Consider the following 14,183-nt stretch of genomic DNA (forward strand, 5'->3'; position numbering starts at 1 on the left):
ACACACTGAACTTGATGAGCCTTAACTATAAATTCCCTCGTCGTCTGTAACTGTAAGAAATAGACATTAAACCAAGCGGTTCTACCGGTAGTATAAAAATTCACTAAAGAAATTTAAGTATTTCCTGATTTGCTGCTGATTGGCTGAAAAAAGTGTGTGACACTCAAAACTTCGATGAGTCTTAAATTCCCTCGTTGTCTGTAACCAACTCTTTACCAATTTTCAATCAGAGACGTAAAATTTCTTCACCACGGTATTGGTAATTCGATTTCAAAATGGACTGGGGCCGCCAATCGAATCGACGAAGCAAAATCGACGGAGTAATCGACGGACCGAAGTAGCCAATGAAATTTTCGAAAAGTAACCTTTCGACTAATCAAGTTGCAGGCGTATCTGGTGCATTGCCAAGCTTCTCCATTTCACAAGGAGTTCAACATTGTATCGGACAGGAGTCACAGTGAGTATACTACCGGTAGTATTAACTGTAAGTCTCGAGATTTCAGGCGGATTTGACGTCGTCATTCGACGAATCTACCGAAAATTCCAAATTTAGCTTGAAAGCACAATATGATCTCTCGATTCTACGTCTATACTAGTACTCGCTAAAATTTTGAGATATGAAAACGAAATACTACGTACCGGTAGTAGCAGCAAGAAAGTTTTGTGAAAAGTTGGTAACGTTAGTTTAGGGTGCGTCTGGTAAACGGAAATATTGCAATATTCAGGCCCAAAACGCCATTTTGGGGCAGAATTCACGTTGCTTGAAGAGTTTACAGTAACCCAAATCCAATAATTCAAGTGTTGAATAGGTCCAAAACGCCATATTACAAAATGGACCTTTTACCTCCATTTTGAAAATGGCATTTTGGTTATCCCATTTTACAAATTTTACCAGACGCACCCTTACTGTATACGGTAGGTGACATGCACCACCAAAACGTTAGTAAAAAGAAAAAAAACAAGGTTGCTGATCAGCCAAGATGAATTTGTTTTTGAGCTTTACCAATGGGAGCGATTGTGATCGGTTTGGTCGAGGTGATTCGATTGGACGGGGTTCGGAAATTCGTACCAAATCAATACTATTAATAGTAATATTAATAATAGTTAAAGTGATTACGATTCAAAAACTACCAAGAGCGAGCCCAATGCAACCGCAAACGCTTGGAGAGGTGAACAAGGGGAGCAAAAGTGCACAACCCAGCTCTGACCGCCAGAATCTCGTCCGAATGAGAGCACCACGTCAAGGGTGTCCAGCGCTACTAGCTCGAAGCTCGCGTGGCAGTCAAAGGACGCGCCGGCCAGTTGTCGAGAGGTTAAGAGGTGCGTCGAGCATGCACCCAAACAATCACCGTGAGACCCGATCACCACCAGCATGTTGTGGCTCTTCAGAATAGGTGACATGGTCGTTTGGACGATCGCGAGCTCGGACGTGGGGGATTCGGCTGTGTGGAGGGAGAAGTCGGTGCTATTGACCGTGCGAATATTATGTGCAATTGGGGTGGAGGTATTGAAGGGGCAGAAAGTGTGGGTCACTTGTGCATCGATGTGGCCAAATTGAGTGGCCGTGCACAATACGACGTCCGAGTCGGGCATGACGAGGGAAAAGAGGCCCCTGTGAAAGTGGATGTCGCATTGAACCCCTCCCGACGACGGCGGCGACAGGAGGAAGCGGGTCATGATTGGGACATCGCATTGGGAGGCTGCAATCAGATTCAACTGCCACGTCATGTCGACGGAACGGGCTTGGTTCGATGATGCGACTGGTAGATGGAGCGCGGGTCTGTCCAGACAACATGGACACGTGTCGCTCTCCACTGCCCACTGTTGGATGCAGTCGTTGCAATACGCAAAACCACAGCATGGTACAGCTGTGGGGGGATATTGGAGGGTCCTTTGGCACAAAAAACACTCCATCGGTGCTCCCAGAAAGTTGGCAGTGCCGTTCTTTGCCACGAGCGACCAATCTTGGTTCCCGACAGAGTTCCATTGCATCATCGGATCGTCGTTCCATGTCTCGTTTGCCCTGTCAAGAGCATCGCCATCCTTCGTGCCAGGGGAGGTATCTTCGTCAATCATGATCCAATCGTCATCGCCATTCGGATGCATCAGCACTTGCGCAACTACTGCGGAGTTCATGGCAAAATGCACAGTGAGTTTCATCTTCGATGACCATGTCGTTTGCGTTGATAAAATACAAACATTTGATTGGTTCGTCAACAAGATGCATCGTTTTCATTGGTCGGATTGACTCATATATTTTGGCTAGATGTCTCTTCACTGGATTTCAGAGCGATTGGTGCTGGAACACAATGGCCAAGAACCAATTCGCGCGGCGTCGAGAGGATGCTGTGACGACGTACCATTCGACGTCGTGGTGGCAACGTGTGAAGTTCATCCGGCAAGGCCCTTGCAATAATAACGTTCCCTTCGCTCTTCCATTTTTGTCGCATTTCGCAGGTTTCGGAAAGGTTTCACATACAGTACTAGTAACTGTATCAACGATATTCGCGGTATATAGCTGCCTGTACACGTCGAGTTTCAGCCCACTCAAAGTCGAAGGGAATACGCGCACCAGCGTCACCCCACCAGTGCCTTATAGCTCGAACGACGCCTTCGACAATCAACTATTCAATAAATCGGCAATGTTCATTATCATACAAGTATGTAGGCGGTGGCAATGCTGGGATGCCAATCACTATGCAGAGGGATGCTGTGTAACGTTACTTGAAGGAACAGCCAGCCTGCATCGTGGTGTTAGCAGCATACTGCTCATCCAGGTTGCCACGTGTAGAAAGTTGCTCGTACATCAACACTTTCGATTTTGAGGGTACCTACACTCGAAGATTTTCATTCATGTGAGTGAAGGTCCGATTCTTTTCTTTTGTCAGTGAGTCATCATTTTATATCTGCTGACGAACGACCATGGGACGCAAAGGCCCACCTCGACCCACCCGCAGGGACGAACGACAACAGCAGCGTCAAGACGATGCCAAAGCGAGAAAGCGCGACGCTTCACTGGCCGAGCGTGCAGCGCTGGCACTAGGGCAGTTCCAGCGAGCAGCTACCATGCCCGAGACGCGGGCTGGCCGACTAGACTTGCGACGTGCTCTCGCGGAAAAAGGCCTTGTGTTGCAGCGCTATGGGGAGCCACATGCAAATGACAAGCTCGGACGAGGAGATATGTGTACACTGATTAGCTCACAGCATGACGAAAGTTTCGATGGCTTGGACGAAGGAACTTCCGAAGAGGATATCGTAGCGGACGAAGCACCCGATACTGCTGCAAGGCTTTATGAGTGCGCGACAACCCTCGAAGGAAGTAGCGGTGATGATTGGATTGACCTCGTCGATCCTTTTGGCGACGACCTCGTATTTCTATAGTTAGTATACTATGGTGACATGTCAGTGGTTCTCGTTGACTTTTGCGAGGTTGTCGCTAGCTCGTTGCCGCTTCATTTCCAATTCCCTACGGTATGGAAGGAAACGATGCTAAAAATAGATGCGATATCTATGAGCGAGCTATTTATGACCGAATAAATTGGTACTCCAATTCTCATCTTGACATGCCGCGAAAGGGGCCGCCCAAGTCAACCCGTCGCGACGACCGCGACAAAGAACGCCAGAAGGCAGCTGGCGAGAGGATGCGGGCCGAACAAAAGGAAGAGCGATCCAAGCAAGCCCTTCGTGACTTTCATACACACAAACCAGAGATGCCTGAAACTCGAGGTGTCCAACGGGACCTACGGCGCGGCTTGGCCGCCCAAGGACTCGATCTGGAGCGGTACGGTGACTCCGAGTCCCAGCGGCTAGCACGAGGGAACGTGATGGAGAAGTCGGAAGTAGTCGGTCGCGCCGTTCCCCGTGGATTTGCCTCGTACGATGATGCCACAGCAGACGACGAGTTTGGATATGACTCTTCATAATGAAATGATGATGATGAGTGCAAAGGTTGTGAAAATACACGAACTTGTTAGATAAAAAATATTACTCCTAGGCCCGACTACCAAAATCGAAATATGCTCCTTAATCAAAGGTCACGAGGTGCGAGTCCATGCTGCTGAGGGCGATCGCAAACGCTTGCACGGGCGAGAACGGGTGGCGGTAGTCCATCGAGTACACTTGTCGGTCCGATGTCCGCCCAAACAGCATCATGGTCTTGTCCATGTCATCTGGGTGCGACAGCAAAAAGTTCTTGACCGATGCCGCCGCCACACGGCCACCAAAGTCCAAGCAATACGCTTCTAGGGATTCGATCCACACGGGGGGCTTGTTGATGAGGTTGATGGCGCGGTGTCCGTCTGGGCGGTCGATTTGCGCCAGCATCGAGTCGTCCCGGGAAGATGGCGTGTACTGGTCGACACCCCACGCGTTCAGTTCGTCCGCCGTGGACGCCAATGCGCGGCGGGAGACGGTGGGTAGCGCCACTCGCATCTGCCGAGGGGTCTTGCCGAAGGTGGCGGCGTACTGCACGGCGCCGAGCTCCGTGTTGTGCTCCTCAGTCGTGTTGAACACGGTGTACTGGGACCCGACAAAGTTGCGCTCGAGGCGGGCGATGGTGGCGTCGGCGGCGCTGGACGCATAGATCGAAAATGTCACGCTCATGTCGAGCTGGCGTCGGCGCACGGCGGTGCAGAGCAGCACGTCCGTGTCTTGGGTGTACAGTTCGTAGTTGCCGCTGCCCCGGGTGCGGATGTAGCACTGCGTGATGAGCGCTTCGGGGGGCGACGGGGCGACGAGGAAGCGAGTCATCATCTGGGTCGTCAGGCGCGCCGCGGCTAGCAGGTTGGCGCGCAGGGCCACGTCGGCTGGCGGAGGGGGTTCCAGCGGCGCATCGGCGCAGGTGTCCATGTGGTCTTCCAGCACCGCCTTCTTCATGTTTTCCGAGCAGTAGGGGCAGGGCACAGTCATCTCGTTGGCCATGCGCTGGCAGTGGCGAGAAGTCGCGAGCTGCGCAATGCTGAGCTCGTCGCGGCACATGGGGCACGAGCTGCGTTCGCTGACCCACCGTTCAATGCACAGTTTGCAAAACACTTGGCCACAACACAGTGCTTCGGTGGCACCGGTGAAGATCTCCTGGCAGATGGCACACTCGAGCATCTTGCGTGTGTTGTCGAGCACTTCGAGTTGCTCGTCGCGGGGCATGGGGTTGGCTGGGTACGCCACGGACGACACGAGGTTGGACGCAGCCAGCGCTGATGCGGCGGTGCGCTGGCCCATGTGCCGGGACTTGAGCGCCGTGTGGATCTCGAACAGCATGTCCACGACCTCGGACACTCCGGTGGGCCGACCTTGGCGGATTTCATCTTGGTTGTCCTCGACAGTGGTCACGGTGGTGGGAGTGTCGATGATGGCGTTGGCTTCATCCTCAACATCCTCGAGCTCCAAGTCGATTTCATCGTCGTCGACGGACATGCGATCGCTAAAGACTTGGTCATCCAAGTCTTCCAGCAACGACGTCTGGCCGCTATGGCTCCGGAACATCTCGTCAGGCGACTCGCTGTCTTCCACGACAATTAGTGATTGCTCCATGGAAGGGCCATCAGGTGCCGCGCTGTACATGGGATTCGACGAGAGTAAGTCCACCATACCGTCGCCTTCAGCAAACGACGTGCTCACTTCAATGTCCATGTCAAAGCGAGCATTGCGAGGCGTGACACGCGGGCTGTTGCGTGGGGACGTGAAGACCAGCTCGCTCAAGGTGCGCGTGCGAAGCATCTTGTTGCTGTTGCTGCGACGGGGCTCTGTGACCACACGCAGGCGGCGCGCAAAGCGGGCTGGCGTATGCGGATTGGCGCTGTCGTCCCAGCGCTGCATGCTAAAGTTGAGAATGTGTTGTCTTGTGGTTACAGGTACGGTTCCGATTCTGAGGCAGCAGAGAGTTCTTCACACGCGAAAATGGAAGATTGGACTGGCGCGGAAGGACAGAAGAAGAGAGCGATGGAACGTTTGCTTTGAACCTCCGAATGCAGAATGAGCTGACCAATATGAACAGCCATTACATACAAAAGTCCACATGTTTGAATCCCTCTGTGCGCAATTCCCCTACATCAGTACCTAGATCTATCCGGATACCATGTTCCCATACACTCCACAAGAGTCGCCCCGTCTATCCGGATATTCTGTCCTGTCTGGCCATAGACTGACTGAACAAGGCAATTACGAATCCAAGGGCAAGACATTTTGTTTTTCGATTCGAAAATCTTTCTCATGGCGAGGTAGGCTGCTAAAATGTATGGTATCGCGCAAAAAAACATTATTTTCAATCGACTATATTCTGTTGACATCGTCCTCTGAATGTATACTCTGATAGCGAAGCGGTGGAGAGGAGTGTTTCCCATCGAGGTTGCGGTAAAGGCCATGGCGCCCTTGGACGCTGTACCGCGGAAACTTGGCCGATGAAAGGAAGGATCGTGGCTCTCCCACTTTGACACGGACTCGCTAGTAAAGTGGGATGGATACCAGTACAGTAGAGTGATTTTGCAAATGGGAATATTCCAATGAAATGATCCAATAATTCTAGCGTTATTGGAATATTCAAGTGGCCACGAGATATTGCAAATCAGGAATTTTCACATTATTAGCCATTTCCACTCCTTGGAACACGGACTACCAGTGCCATTTGAGTGCTGCACGCGTTATCGTCGAGTGGGGGAGTGGGGAATACCTCCTTTATGAGATTTACGTCACTTTTCGGGTCGTGAAGCGATGGGATCGCTTCGTTTGGTGATGACCAGTTGGACCTGCTGCTTTGACATCGAATGGTTGTGAGTGAGTGTGTAGAGGTTTGTCCAGTCCGAATTTCTGACTGAAAATTTATTTAACGTAAAATTTTCAGTGGGTGCACCGAAATGTCTCACTGGAAAATTGCATTGGAATATTCCCATTTGCAAAATCACTCTACAATGTACCGGTACTTCAAGTAATTGACTCATCGCCGATGATGCCCGCTTGAATTGTTTTCAATGAGCGGCACATCAATTTGATTGATAGCTTGACTGAAGATGCCTTGGGCAGATTTCAGAATGGCGTCCCAACTTTTATGCCAGTGCGGCAAATGTGCGCGTCGTTGCGCTTCGGAACCGTGGCGGCCCAACACAATGTCCACGACAACTTCCCTTGCTGATTCCTTCGGTATGCCAACCTGCATGGCAAAGTGCTCCAAGTCCAAGCATAGTCCATGAAGCCCCGACGAATTGTCCACTACGATTCCGCCTGTCATGCCCAAAGAAGTACCAACGAACGGAGGGTGTACATGCAAACTGCATCGCAGCGGCGTCTGATGGGTTGCTATCAGCTGGGCTCCCCGCTTGAGGCAATGAAACTCGTGTCAGTAGCGTGCCCGGCGACCCGCAAACTTTACTCACCTAAGACGTCCCATGAGTGTTTGTGTTTGGTGTCCGTTTTACGTACTCGTTCATTGCCCACGCCTGCCAAGATGCTCACCAGAGCTTTGGTGCCAAGGTTTAACGCATGTTTGATCTGGATCCCAACTGAGGCGAGCTGTGATGGTGGCATCGCCAATATGACCACGTCGCTCTCTTCTGCGAGTTTAGCATTGTCGTTGTATCTAACATGGCGTCATGACGATGAACAAAATAGCATTGCCGTACCGAGCGACTTGACTGTCCACTCTTGACATCCACCGTGGTTCATGAGGTTGTCGCGACGATATGGCGAGGTCACATGCAGGCCAATTCGCAGCAAGCAGTGTGTTCGCGATCTCAACTCCAACGCGCCCACCGCCAATGATACCGACTTTCGTGGGTGATGATTCAACTCGGGTACTGGAAGCAAGCAATCGCAGGCGATGGGCGACGAGTGAAAAGTAAACACATTGGTTTGCAATGTGGCTGATGACACTGGTCCTGCCATTGTACAACGGCTGGATGCGACTAGATAGACGTCGGGGGCTGAAAAGATGCGGGTCCAGCTTGGTGATCTCGTTCGCGTAGTCAATGCTCGTGTTGAAGTCCATCGCACGGCCAGCGCGTTGACCGTGGTTTTGTAACCGCCACATAGTAACGGCTAGGGTGGTGTATCCGGATACCGGATAAGGATGTGGGAGCTGGGCCCAAATCATCATTTTTGTTTCCGCGCTTCCAGCACCTTCGTCGGCGGCATGCGCTACTTGATCAGCGGGGCTTCCCTGCACAATACGAAATCTCTCGGAGGATCCCTCGGACGCACATTACTTGGTCTGAACAGTCTGGCGACCACTCATGCATGGCAAATCGTGTCACGTCGGGCTGACGAAGCCGACATGTTGACGAGGCAGTTGAAACTGAGCTTGGGCGCTAACGTTGCTTCCTCCTTCAATTCCGTGGTGCATGGCTCTCTTGTGCCAAATCATGCTGAGAACATCGCGAAAGAGTTTAAATCCGCAAAGGCGACGGGGCTTGTGCTCCTTCCAAACGCCATCGAACCCTCCCAGTGGAGTGAGTCGCAGGCATTGTTGGCGGCGGCAAAGTTTGCCAACTTGCAGCACATCATTTTGATTTCTACGTATGCCTCGCATGCTTCGTCCTTACTTCCGAGCGGTGTGGCATGGGCGGCACTGGAAAAAGAAGCCGAGGAGACAAAGATCCCGTTGACAATCATTCGACCCACGACCTTGATGCAATCCATGCTCAACGGCACTTGGGGCGAAAGCATTTGCGGCCGGAACTTGTCTGTCTCGATGAATCGGGCGCGCATCTCGTTTGTGCATTCGCTGGATGTGGCCGAGGTCGTCAACCACACGATGGCCAAGCCGGCGTCACCCTCCACGACACTCCATCTTACTGGCCCCGAAGCTCTGACTTGGGACGAGGTGGCTTCTACGTTTTCTCGTCACTTGGACTCCCCCGTGCGGCTGTCCAAGGTGCCCTTGTGGGTCGTCCAGCCCTCGTTGTGGGTTCGAGGTACAAGTGAGCACCCCACTCGAACATATTGTTTCACTGGACGTTCGTAGGCAAAAACCCAGATGAAATCCGTGAAATCATCAACTTGTCCAAGTACTACGAAGCTGGGGGCGAGTCCGAAGTGACGTCGACGGTGGAGTCCATCCTCGGCCGTCCGCCCATCTCGTTTGAGTCGTTCGTGGTCGCCAACAAGTCGCAGTGGCCGCATTTGCACCAATAACTCGATGTCGTCAACACAATATATATACAATATACTTTGCGTCGGAATGTGTATTCAACAGAGAAATATGCACAAGCTGCTGATACACCTTAGACGACGGCCGGCGACTTGGTGGCTTCGAAGTGGTGGTCGCTGGTGTGGTTGACAGGAGCATCGACCAACAAGTCAGCGTGGTCGTTCTGGGGTGTGCGGCGCTTGGGAGCAGGTGGCAGCGCGAACGTCAAGCCCACGGTCACCACGATGGGAATGACGAGCGTGAGAATGAACAGCACCATGCTGTGCGTCGTAAACAGACCTTCTTCGAGCACAAACTCCTTGAACCCGTCGACAAAGTTACCTTCACGAGTCCACCCTGACACAAAAATCTGCACCATAGCGTTGTGAGAACCACTTACTGTATACAACAGACGAACGAACAGTACCGTGACGAGCCCGCTCACGCAACCGGCCAAGACGGCCCACGGGTGGGTGCGCTTCCAGATCCCCAGGAAAATGGGGCCCACCGTCGCCGCACATAGCAAGTCAGCGATCAAAAACAACTTGAGCACGCTCGTGTCGGTGAGTGCAATGAAGATCGCGGGAATGTTGATCACAACTGCGAAACTGCATGAACAAATAACCCTCAATAAATAATAAATGACACATACCGGAGATGAGGCGCGCTGTCGTGAGCGAGAGCCGGGATTGAAAATGCGATAGGATTTCGGCACTCATGCCGGTTTGGACCGTGTCCGCCGTGGAACTGACGAGGGCCGCGACGACGATGAGCACGAGAACGCTCCATGCTTCGGGCATATCGAGCAGGATGTAGAAGAAGAACCCGCCGTCAAACACTGGAGCTTCGGGGTGCATGATGAACCCCATGAACCCGACCACGCCCAAGAGCACGATGAACGGGGTGGCCGCCAGTGCGGCGTAGGCACACGCCTTGCGCAGGTCGGCGTTGTTCTTGGCGGCAAACGTACGCAGCCAGAACCCCGTGAGGAACAAGTTGGACGACACGATCGCGATTGTGAGCGTGAACACGGCCTCGAACCCGGTGGTCGTGAACGCCGCGACGCCGGTGGTGGCAAACGCATCGACGGGCAGCGCCGTGTATGAGAACGCAGCGATGCAGATGATCACGACCAAGAGAAGCACGAACCCACCCTTGATGGCGTCGGTGGCGATGCTGGCCTTGATCCCGCCTAAGATCATACACGTGGTTGAACGAGACGAACCAACGGACAGACGGACGGGACCGCGTACCGAACAGGGTGTAAGAACACGTGATGACAGACACGATAATGATGGCCCACGCCTTGCTCACATCAGGTGCGAGCAGCACCATGAGTCCCCCGATGGCCGTCAATTCAGCAGCAATCGAAATCAACTGGTAAAACAACGCGATGAGCAGCACGTACAGCTTTTGCGGCGTGCCAAAGCGCTACAATGTGGAAATGTGAGTATGCATTCCTCCACCACATGTCATGGGTCGTGCGTACGTTGCCAGCGTAGTCGCTCAACGTAACCCCGTCGCCCAATTCTTCGGCGATGGCGGGACCAGCGATCTAGTGGTTGTGAGCATTATGCAGATGTAGCATGTACATCTATGGAGCCGACGTACGGCCAAGACACCATATCCGAGCACAATCGACAGCCAGTAACCGATGATGCCCCACGAGCCTACTTGGACCGCCGTGTCAGGGAACGCGTACAACGCCCACGAGCCAACGCCCGAGGCAAACATGCACCAGCCCAATGCCCATGGAGTTTGCGTCTTCTTGGCACTAGTTACGATGACGGTTGAACCGTGTGGCAACCACCATGGAAGAAGACATAAATAATATACCTGATGTAGGCGTTGATCGTGTTCACAGGCGAGAGGTACGTGACGTAGAACGCATAGGTGGCGACGGCCAACAGGGTGATGATCAAGCACAGGTACGCCGTCACGGCAGACACCATCGTCGTCGAGTGGAAAAAAGATGAATGGCCGTGTCGAGGAGTTTTGATTCGACGTTTTTATTGTCGACATTTTCCACTACCTTGAACAAAGTATGCCCATCGATTTAGTCGAATAAAAATGCAAGCGCTTCAACGTTTTCACCATCCCATACTTGACGCACGCGCTGCCACCATTCTGGGTGGCTTCCACCCATGACAAAAAGCTGGTGGGAATGTCGCAGGACACCACGAGTTTATATAAATAGTTATATACAGTATATACGTATATGCACCAGTGCAGTCGAAGACTTGTAGCGTGTTGACCACGGGTAGTACAATCGTACAGTTGATAGGGTTGGAATTCTAAGCCTGCATAAGGATGCCAGTTACGTTTGTCTGCTCTACAGATATTTGGACCAGACAAGGACAATATTTCACCAGAAATAACGTTCACAAAAAATAGCCTAATAGTAACGTAACGTTACTGCAGGAACTTTGTAATACCGGTAGTAATAGCAGCTGCAACAGCTTGTCGTTTGGATACAGTATACCAATGTCAGCTAAGTACTTCGAAACCCGTCGCTTCAAACCCCCCTGCAGCTCGAGAGGGCGGCTGTGAAGAAGCCGCAGGTCATGCCAACACCACACATCCACTGATTAGCCTGCGGATGAGATATTTTGAGCGGTATCTCAGGTGAGACAAACTTCCCTGGAAACATCCTTCCATATCACTTCAACTTCTCGACGACTTTGCTGCATTACCTCGACTTGGTACATTCAGTATTATTCCAGGCCCAATTTGCGCAGAAACCCATGCACTCGCGTGATCGCCAGGTCCAAGTGCTTCTCCGTATTGACGGCAAACACTTCCTGGTCTGTGACAGCGTACAGCCCCGACGCCGACTCGAACGTCGTCCACGACTGCTCCACCTTTTCAAACACGTCCCACGTCGCATCTGAGATCTGCACGGCTTCCGACGCGCGCTTGGCCATGCGGCCCTTGACGATCTCCCGGTTGCACTCGCACACGACCACCGCCGCCATCGCGCCTTCCTTCTTGGCGCCCTCCAAAAACAACCGCCGGAACGCATGCTCCCGGAACGTGGCGTCCACCAGCACCCGACGGCCGCGCTGCAGCGCCTCCTGCGCTTGGGCCCAGCACTCCATGTACGTCTTCTGCGTGAACGCGGTCGAGTACACGTCCGTCATGGCGTCGTCCGGCGTGCGCTCCGTGGGGTTGACCCCCGCCAGCTCCTTGCGCACCACGTCGCTGCGAACCCACACCCACCGCTCGTCCGCGGCCACCAGCCCCTGCGCGACGGTCGATTTCCCCGTGCCCGGCAGCCCCGTGACCAGCACCAGACACGGCCGGTCCGACGGCGGGGCCAGCAGCGTGTACGCGACGAGCCAATGGCATTTGGAGCGCGCGATGCTGCGCGTTTTGTCGGCGATGAGCGGGTCGAGCGCTTGGAACCCCGACACTTTGGCGCGGACCACCGAGCGGTAGGCGGCGTAGAAGCGCAGCAGCTCCGCGTTGGCCTTGGACGTCTGCTTCGACTTGTCCAAGTACGCGACGTTGAACGCCGTGGCCAGGTCGTGGCGCCCCACGCGGTATAAGTCCATCGCGAAGAAGGCAGCGTCGCTCAACGGATCCGAGTACCGGAAGCGCTCGTTGAACTCGATGCAGTCCAGCACCACCACGTCCGTCGTGGCGGCCGAGATGTCGTCGGTCAGCGTGTAGCTCGCCATTGACGGTTTGGTGCCGGACACGTCTAGAGAGAAGTCACAAGTCAGTCGCGGAAGGATCGTCGTCATCATCACGACGTACTCGCAGCTTTGGGCAAAAAGTACACATGCTCCAAGCGCAGGTCGCCGTGGGTGTCGGAAATGTACTTGTGTTGGACGCGGTGCTCGAACGTGTCCAAGAGGTCGGCAAACCACCGCTCCGACAGCAGTTTCACGCGGTGGTACACGTGGCCATCGACCAGCCCCGCGTCGACATGGGACGCCGATTGCGTGAAGTTCTCGTCCATGTTCTGCTTGATGACCGCCGGCTTCCCAAACTCGTCGATCGTGGCGTTTTTTCGCGCCGTCGTGTGGAACGCGGCGATTTTAGCGGCAACTAGGCCGAGCAGTGTGGCGTTGAGGCGGCCGGTCGTGAGGAGATGCAGACACGTGTTTTCGTTCGGAAGGCGGCGCATCTTGACCGCCCAGTCCACGATTTCGCCCAACGTGTCGTTGACGTAGTAGCTGGCGTCCTTGTCGCGTTCGTCGGTCCACATGTCGTAGGTGCTGATGAACAGCGCCGTGTCCTTCTTGTAAATGGGCACGACGCCAAGGTACACGTGGGGGGCGAGTCGCTGGTTGAGTTGCGTCTCGGCAAGGCAGGCTTGCATGCGCTTTTGGACAGAGCTAAAGTCGGCGAACCCAAAGTCCACGTTCTTCTTGACCTTGTATACGACATCCCGTCGAAGGAACACCATGGACATGTGGGTCTGGATGAGCTCGATCGCATCCGGGTCGTCGGCGTCGTCGTTGGGGTCGGCGACATATGCTTCGGGTACGACAAGCCCCCGGCAAATCTCCTCGCCCGACGCGGACACGAGAAACTTCTTCTTGCGGAGCGCCATTTTGGTCGCACTTCTGGATTTGCGGAATGAGGAGGGGTGCTCCACGGGGGACGGGCGACAAAGAAACGCAGTGCAGGAACAGGGAAAGGGACATTTCAATTGAGATGGAGCAAGCAGCAAATCGATTGTAACGGGCCGCAAGAAGCTGCGTCTTGTCAACGCGTGACGTCTGGAGGCTACTACAGCTGTATGCTGTGGCAATTGAAAGGGTGCATGTGTGTGATGCGTAGGCTGACTTGAGTTGGCTACCCTTCCGGTTCTGCCTCGAGTCACACGACCGTTGTAGAGGCATGCATGCCCGACACCTCGTTGTCTCCAGTTAGGAGACAACAAGGTGTCGGGGTTATTGTCTCGCTCTGGATCACGAGACGGGGCTGGGGCGGCATCAGTTGGGTCCTCCTGGATAACGTTCCTGCACATGTGTAGATCAATTTGAAGCGCCTTGCTGCTCAATGACAAGCCTACTACTGTAGTAGGTCAGCTACCAGGACACTACTGCGGTGCTGC

The 14,183-nt window shown here is 53.6% G+C and overlaps 8 protein-coding genes across 12 annotated transcripts; 3 read left to right on the forward strand and 5 right to left on the reverse strand.

Moving 5' to 3' along the window:
* Nucleotides 1–1,023: 1,023 nt before the first annotated feature.
* Nucleotides 1,024–2,160, reverse strand: H257_00615 (hypothetical protein; the record flags this gene model as incomplete). Its single annotated transcript, XM_009823372.1, has 1 exon — nt 1,024–2,160. The coding sequence occupies one exon, from the start codon at nt 2,158–2,160 to the stop codon at nt 1,114–1,116; it is 1,047 nt and encodes a 348-aa protein (XP_009821674.1). The 3' UTR covers nt 1,024–1,113.
* Nucleotides 2,161–2,870: 710 nt separating this feature from the next.
* On the reverse strand, nt 2,871–5,967 carry H257_00616 (hypothetical protein). Its single transcript, XM_009823373.1, has one exon. The coding sequence runs from the start codon at nt 5,812–5,814 to the stop codon at nt 4,024–4,026; it is 1,791 nt and encodes a 596-aa protein (XP_009821675.1). The 5' UTR covers nt 5,815–5,967; the 3' UTR covers nt 2,871–4,023.
* H257_00617 (hypothetical protein) lies at nt 2,923–3,381 on the forward strand (the record flags this gene model as incomplete). The annotated part of the gene is made up of 1 exon (XM_009823374.1): nt 2,923–3,381. The coding sequence occupies one exon, from the start codon at nt 2,923–2,925 to the stop codon at nt 3,379–3,381; it is 459 nt and encodes a 152-aa protein (XP_009821676.1).
* On the forward strand, nt 3,564–3,923 carry H257_00618 (hypothetical protein; the record flags this gene model as incomplete). The annotated part of the gene is made up of 1 exon (XM_009823375.1): nt 3,564–3,923. One exon carries the CDS (start codon nt 3,564–3,566, stop codon nt 3,921–3,923), a length of 360 nt encoding a protein of 119 aa, XP_009821677.1.
* Nucleotides 5,968–6,777: 810 nt separating the features above from the next.
* Nucleotides 6,778–7,999, reverse strand: H257_00619. Of its 2 annotated transcripts, XM_009823376.1 has the most exons (4): nt 7,611–7,999; nt 7,411–7,567; nt 7,253–7,364; nt 6,778–7,200 (listed from the first exon to the last, which is right to left on the reverse strand). In XM_009823376.1, exons 1-4 carry the CDS (start codon nt 7,973–7,975, stop codon nt 6,929–6,931), a joined length of 906 nt encoding a protein of 301 aa, XP_009821678.1. In that variant the 5' UTR covers nt 7,976–7,999; the 3' UTR covers nt 6,778–6,928. The 2 variants fall into 2 exon arrangements, with proteins under 2 accessions (XP_009821678.1, XP_009821679.1); XM_009823377.1 differs by having other exon boundaries at nt 6,778–7,364.
* Nucleotides 8,000–8,093: 94 nt separating this feature from the next.
* H257_00620 (hypothetical protein) lies at nt 8,094–9,179 on the forward strand. The gene is made up of 2 exons (XM_009823378.1): nt 8,094–8,900; nt 8,951–9,179. The coding sequence occupies exons 1-2, from the start codon at nt 8,120–8,122 to the stop codon at nt 9,118–9,120; spliced, it is 951 nt and encodes a 316-aa protein (XP_009821680.1). The 5' UTR covers nt 8,094–8,119; the 3' UTR covers nt 9,121–9,179.
* On the reverse strand, nt 8,890–11,075 carry H257_00621 (hypothetical protein). Of its 3 annotated transcripts, XM_009823379.1 has the most exons (7): nt 10,952–11,075; nt 10,727–10,889; nt 10,605–10,670; nt 10,369–10,546; nt 9,768–10,307; nt 9,543–9,715; nt 8,890–9,485 (listed from the first exon to the last, which is right to left on the reverse strand). In XM_009823379.1, the coding sequence occupies exons 1-7, from the start codon at nt 11,065–11,067 to the stop codon at nt 9,210–9,212; spliced, it is 1,512 nt and encodes a 503-aa protein (XP_009821681.1). In that variant the 5' UTR covers nt 11,068–11,075; the 3' UTR covers nt 8,890–9,209. The 3 variants fall into 3 exon arrangements, with proteins under 3 accessions (XP_009821681.1, XP_009821683.1, XP_009821682.1); XM_009823381.1 differs by having other exon boundaries at nt 10,369–10,670; XM_009823380.1 differs by having other exon boundaries at nt 10,727–11,075.
* A 403-nt stretch (nt 11,076–11,478) lies between these two features.
* Nucleotides 11,479–13,736, reverse strand: H257_00622. 2 transcript variants are annotated; one of them, XM_009823383.1, is made up of 3 exons: nt 12,875–13,691; nt 11,809–12,818; nt 11,485–11,755 (listed from the first exon to the last, which is right to left on the reverse strand). In XM_009823383.1, exons 1-2 carry the CDS (start codon nt 13,674–13,676, stop codon nt 11,830–11,832), a joined length of 1,791 nt encoding a protein of 596 aa, XP_009821685.1. In that variant the 5' UTR covers nt 13,677–13,691; the 3' UTR covers nt 11,485–11,755; nt 11,809–11,829. The 2 variants fall into 2 exon arrangements, with proteins under 2 accessions (XP_009821684.1, XP_009821685.1); XM_009823382.1 differs by having other exon boundaries at nt 11,479–12,818; nt 12,875–13,736.
* Between the last annotated feature and the right edge of the window lie 447 nt (nt 13,737–14,183).

Source organism: Aphanomyces astaci, assembly GCF_000520075.1.
Source record: "Aphanomyces astaci strain APO3 unplaced genomic scaffold supercont1.1, whole genome shotgun sequence".
NCBI classification, from domain to species: domain Eukaryota; phylum Oomycota; class Saprolegniomycetes; order Saprolegniales; family Verrucalvaceae; genus Aphanomyces; species Aphanomyces astaci.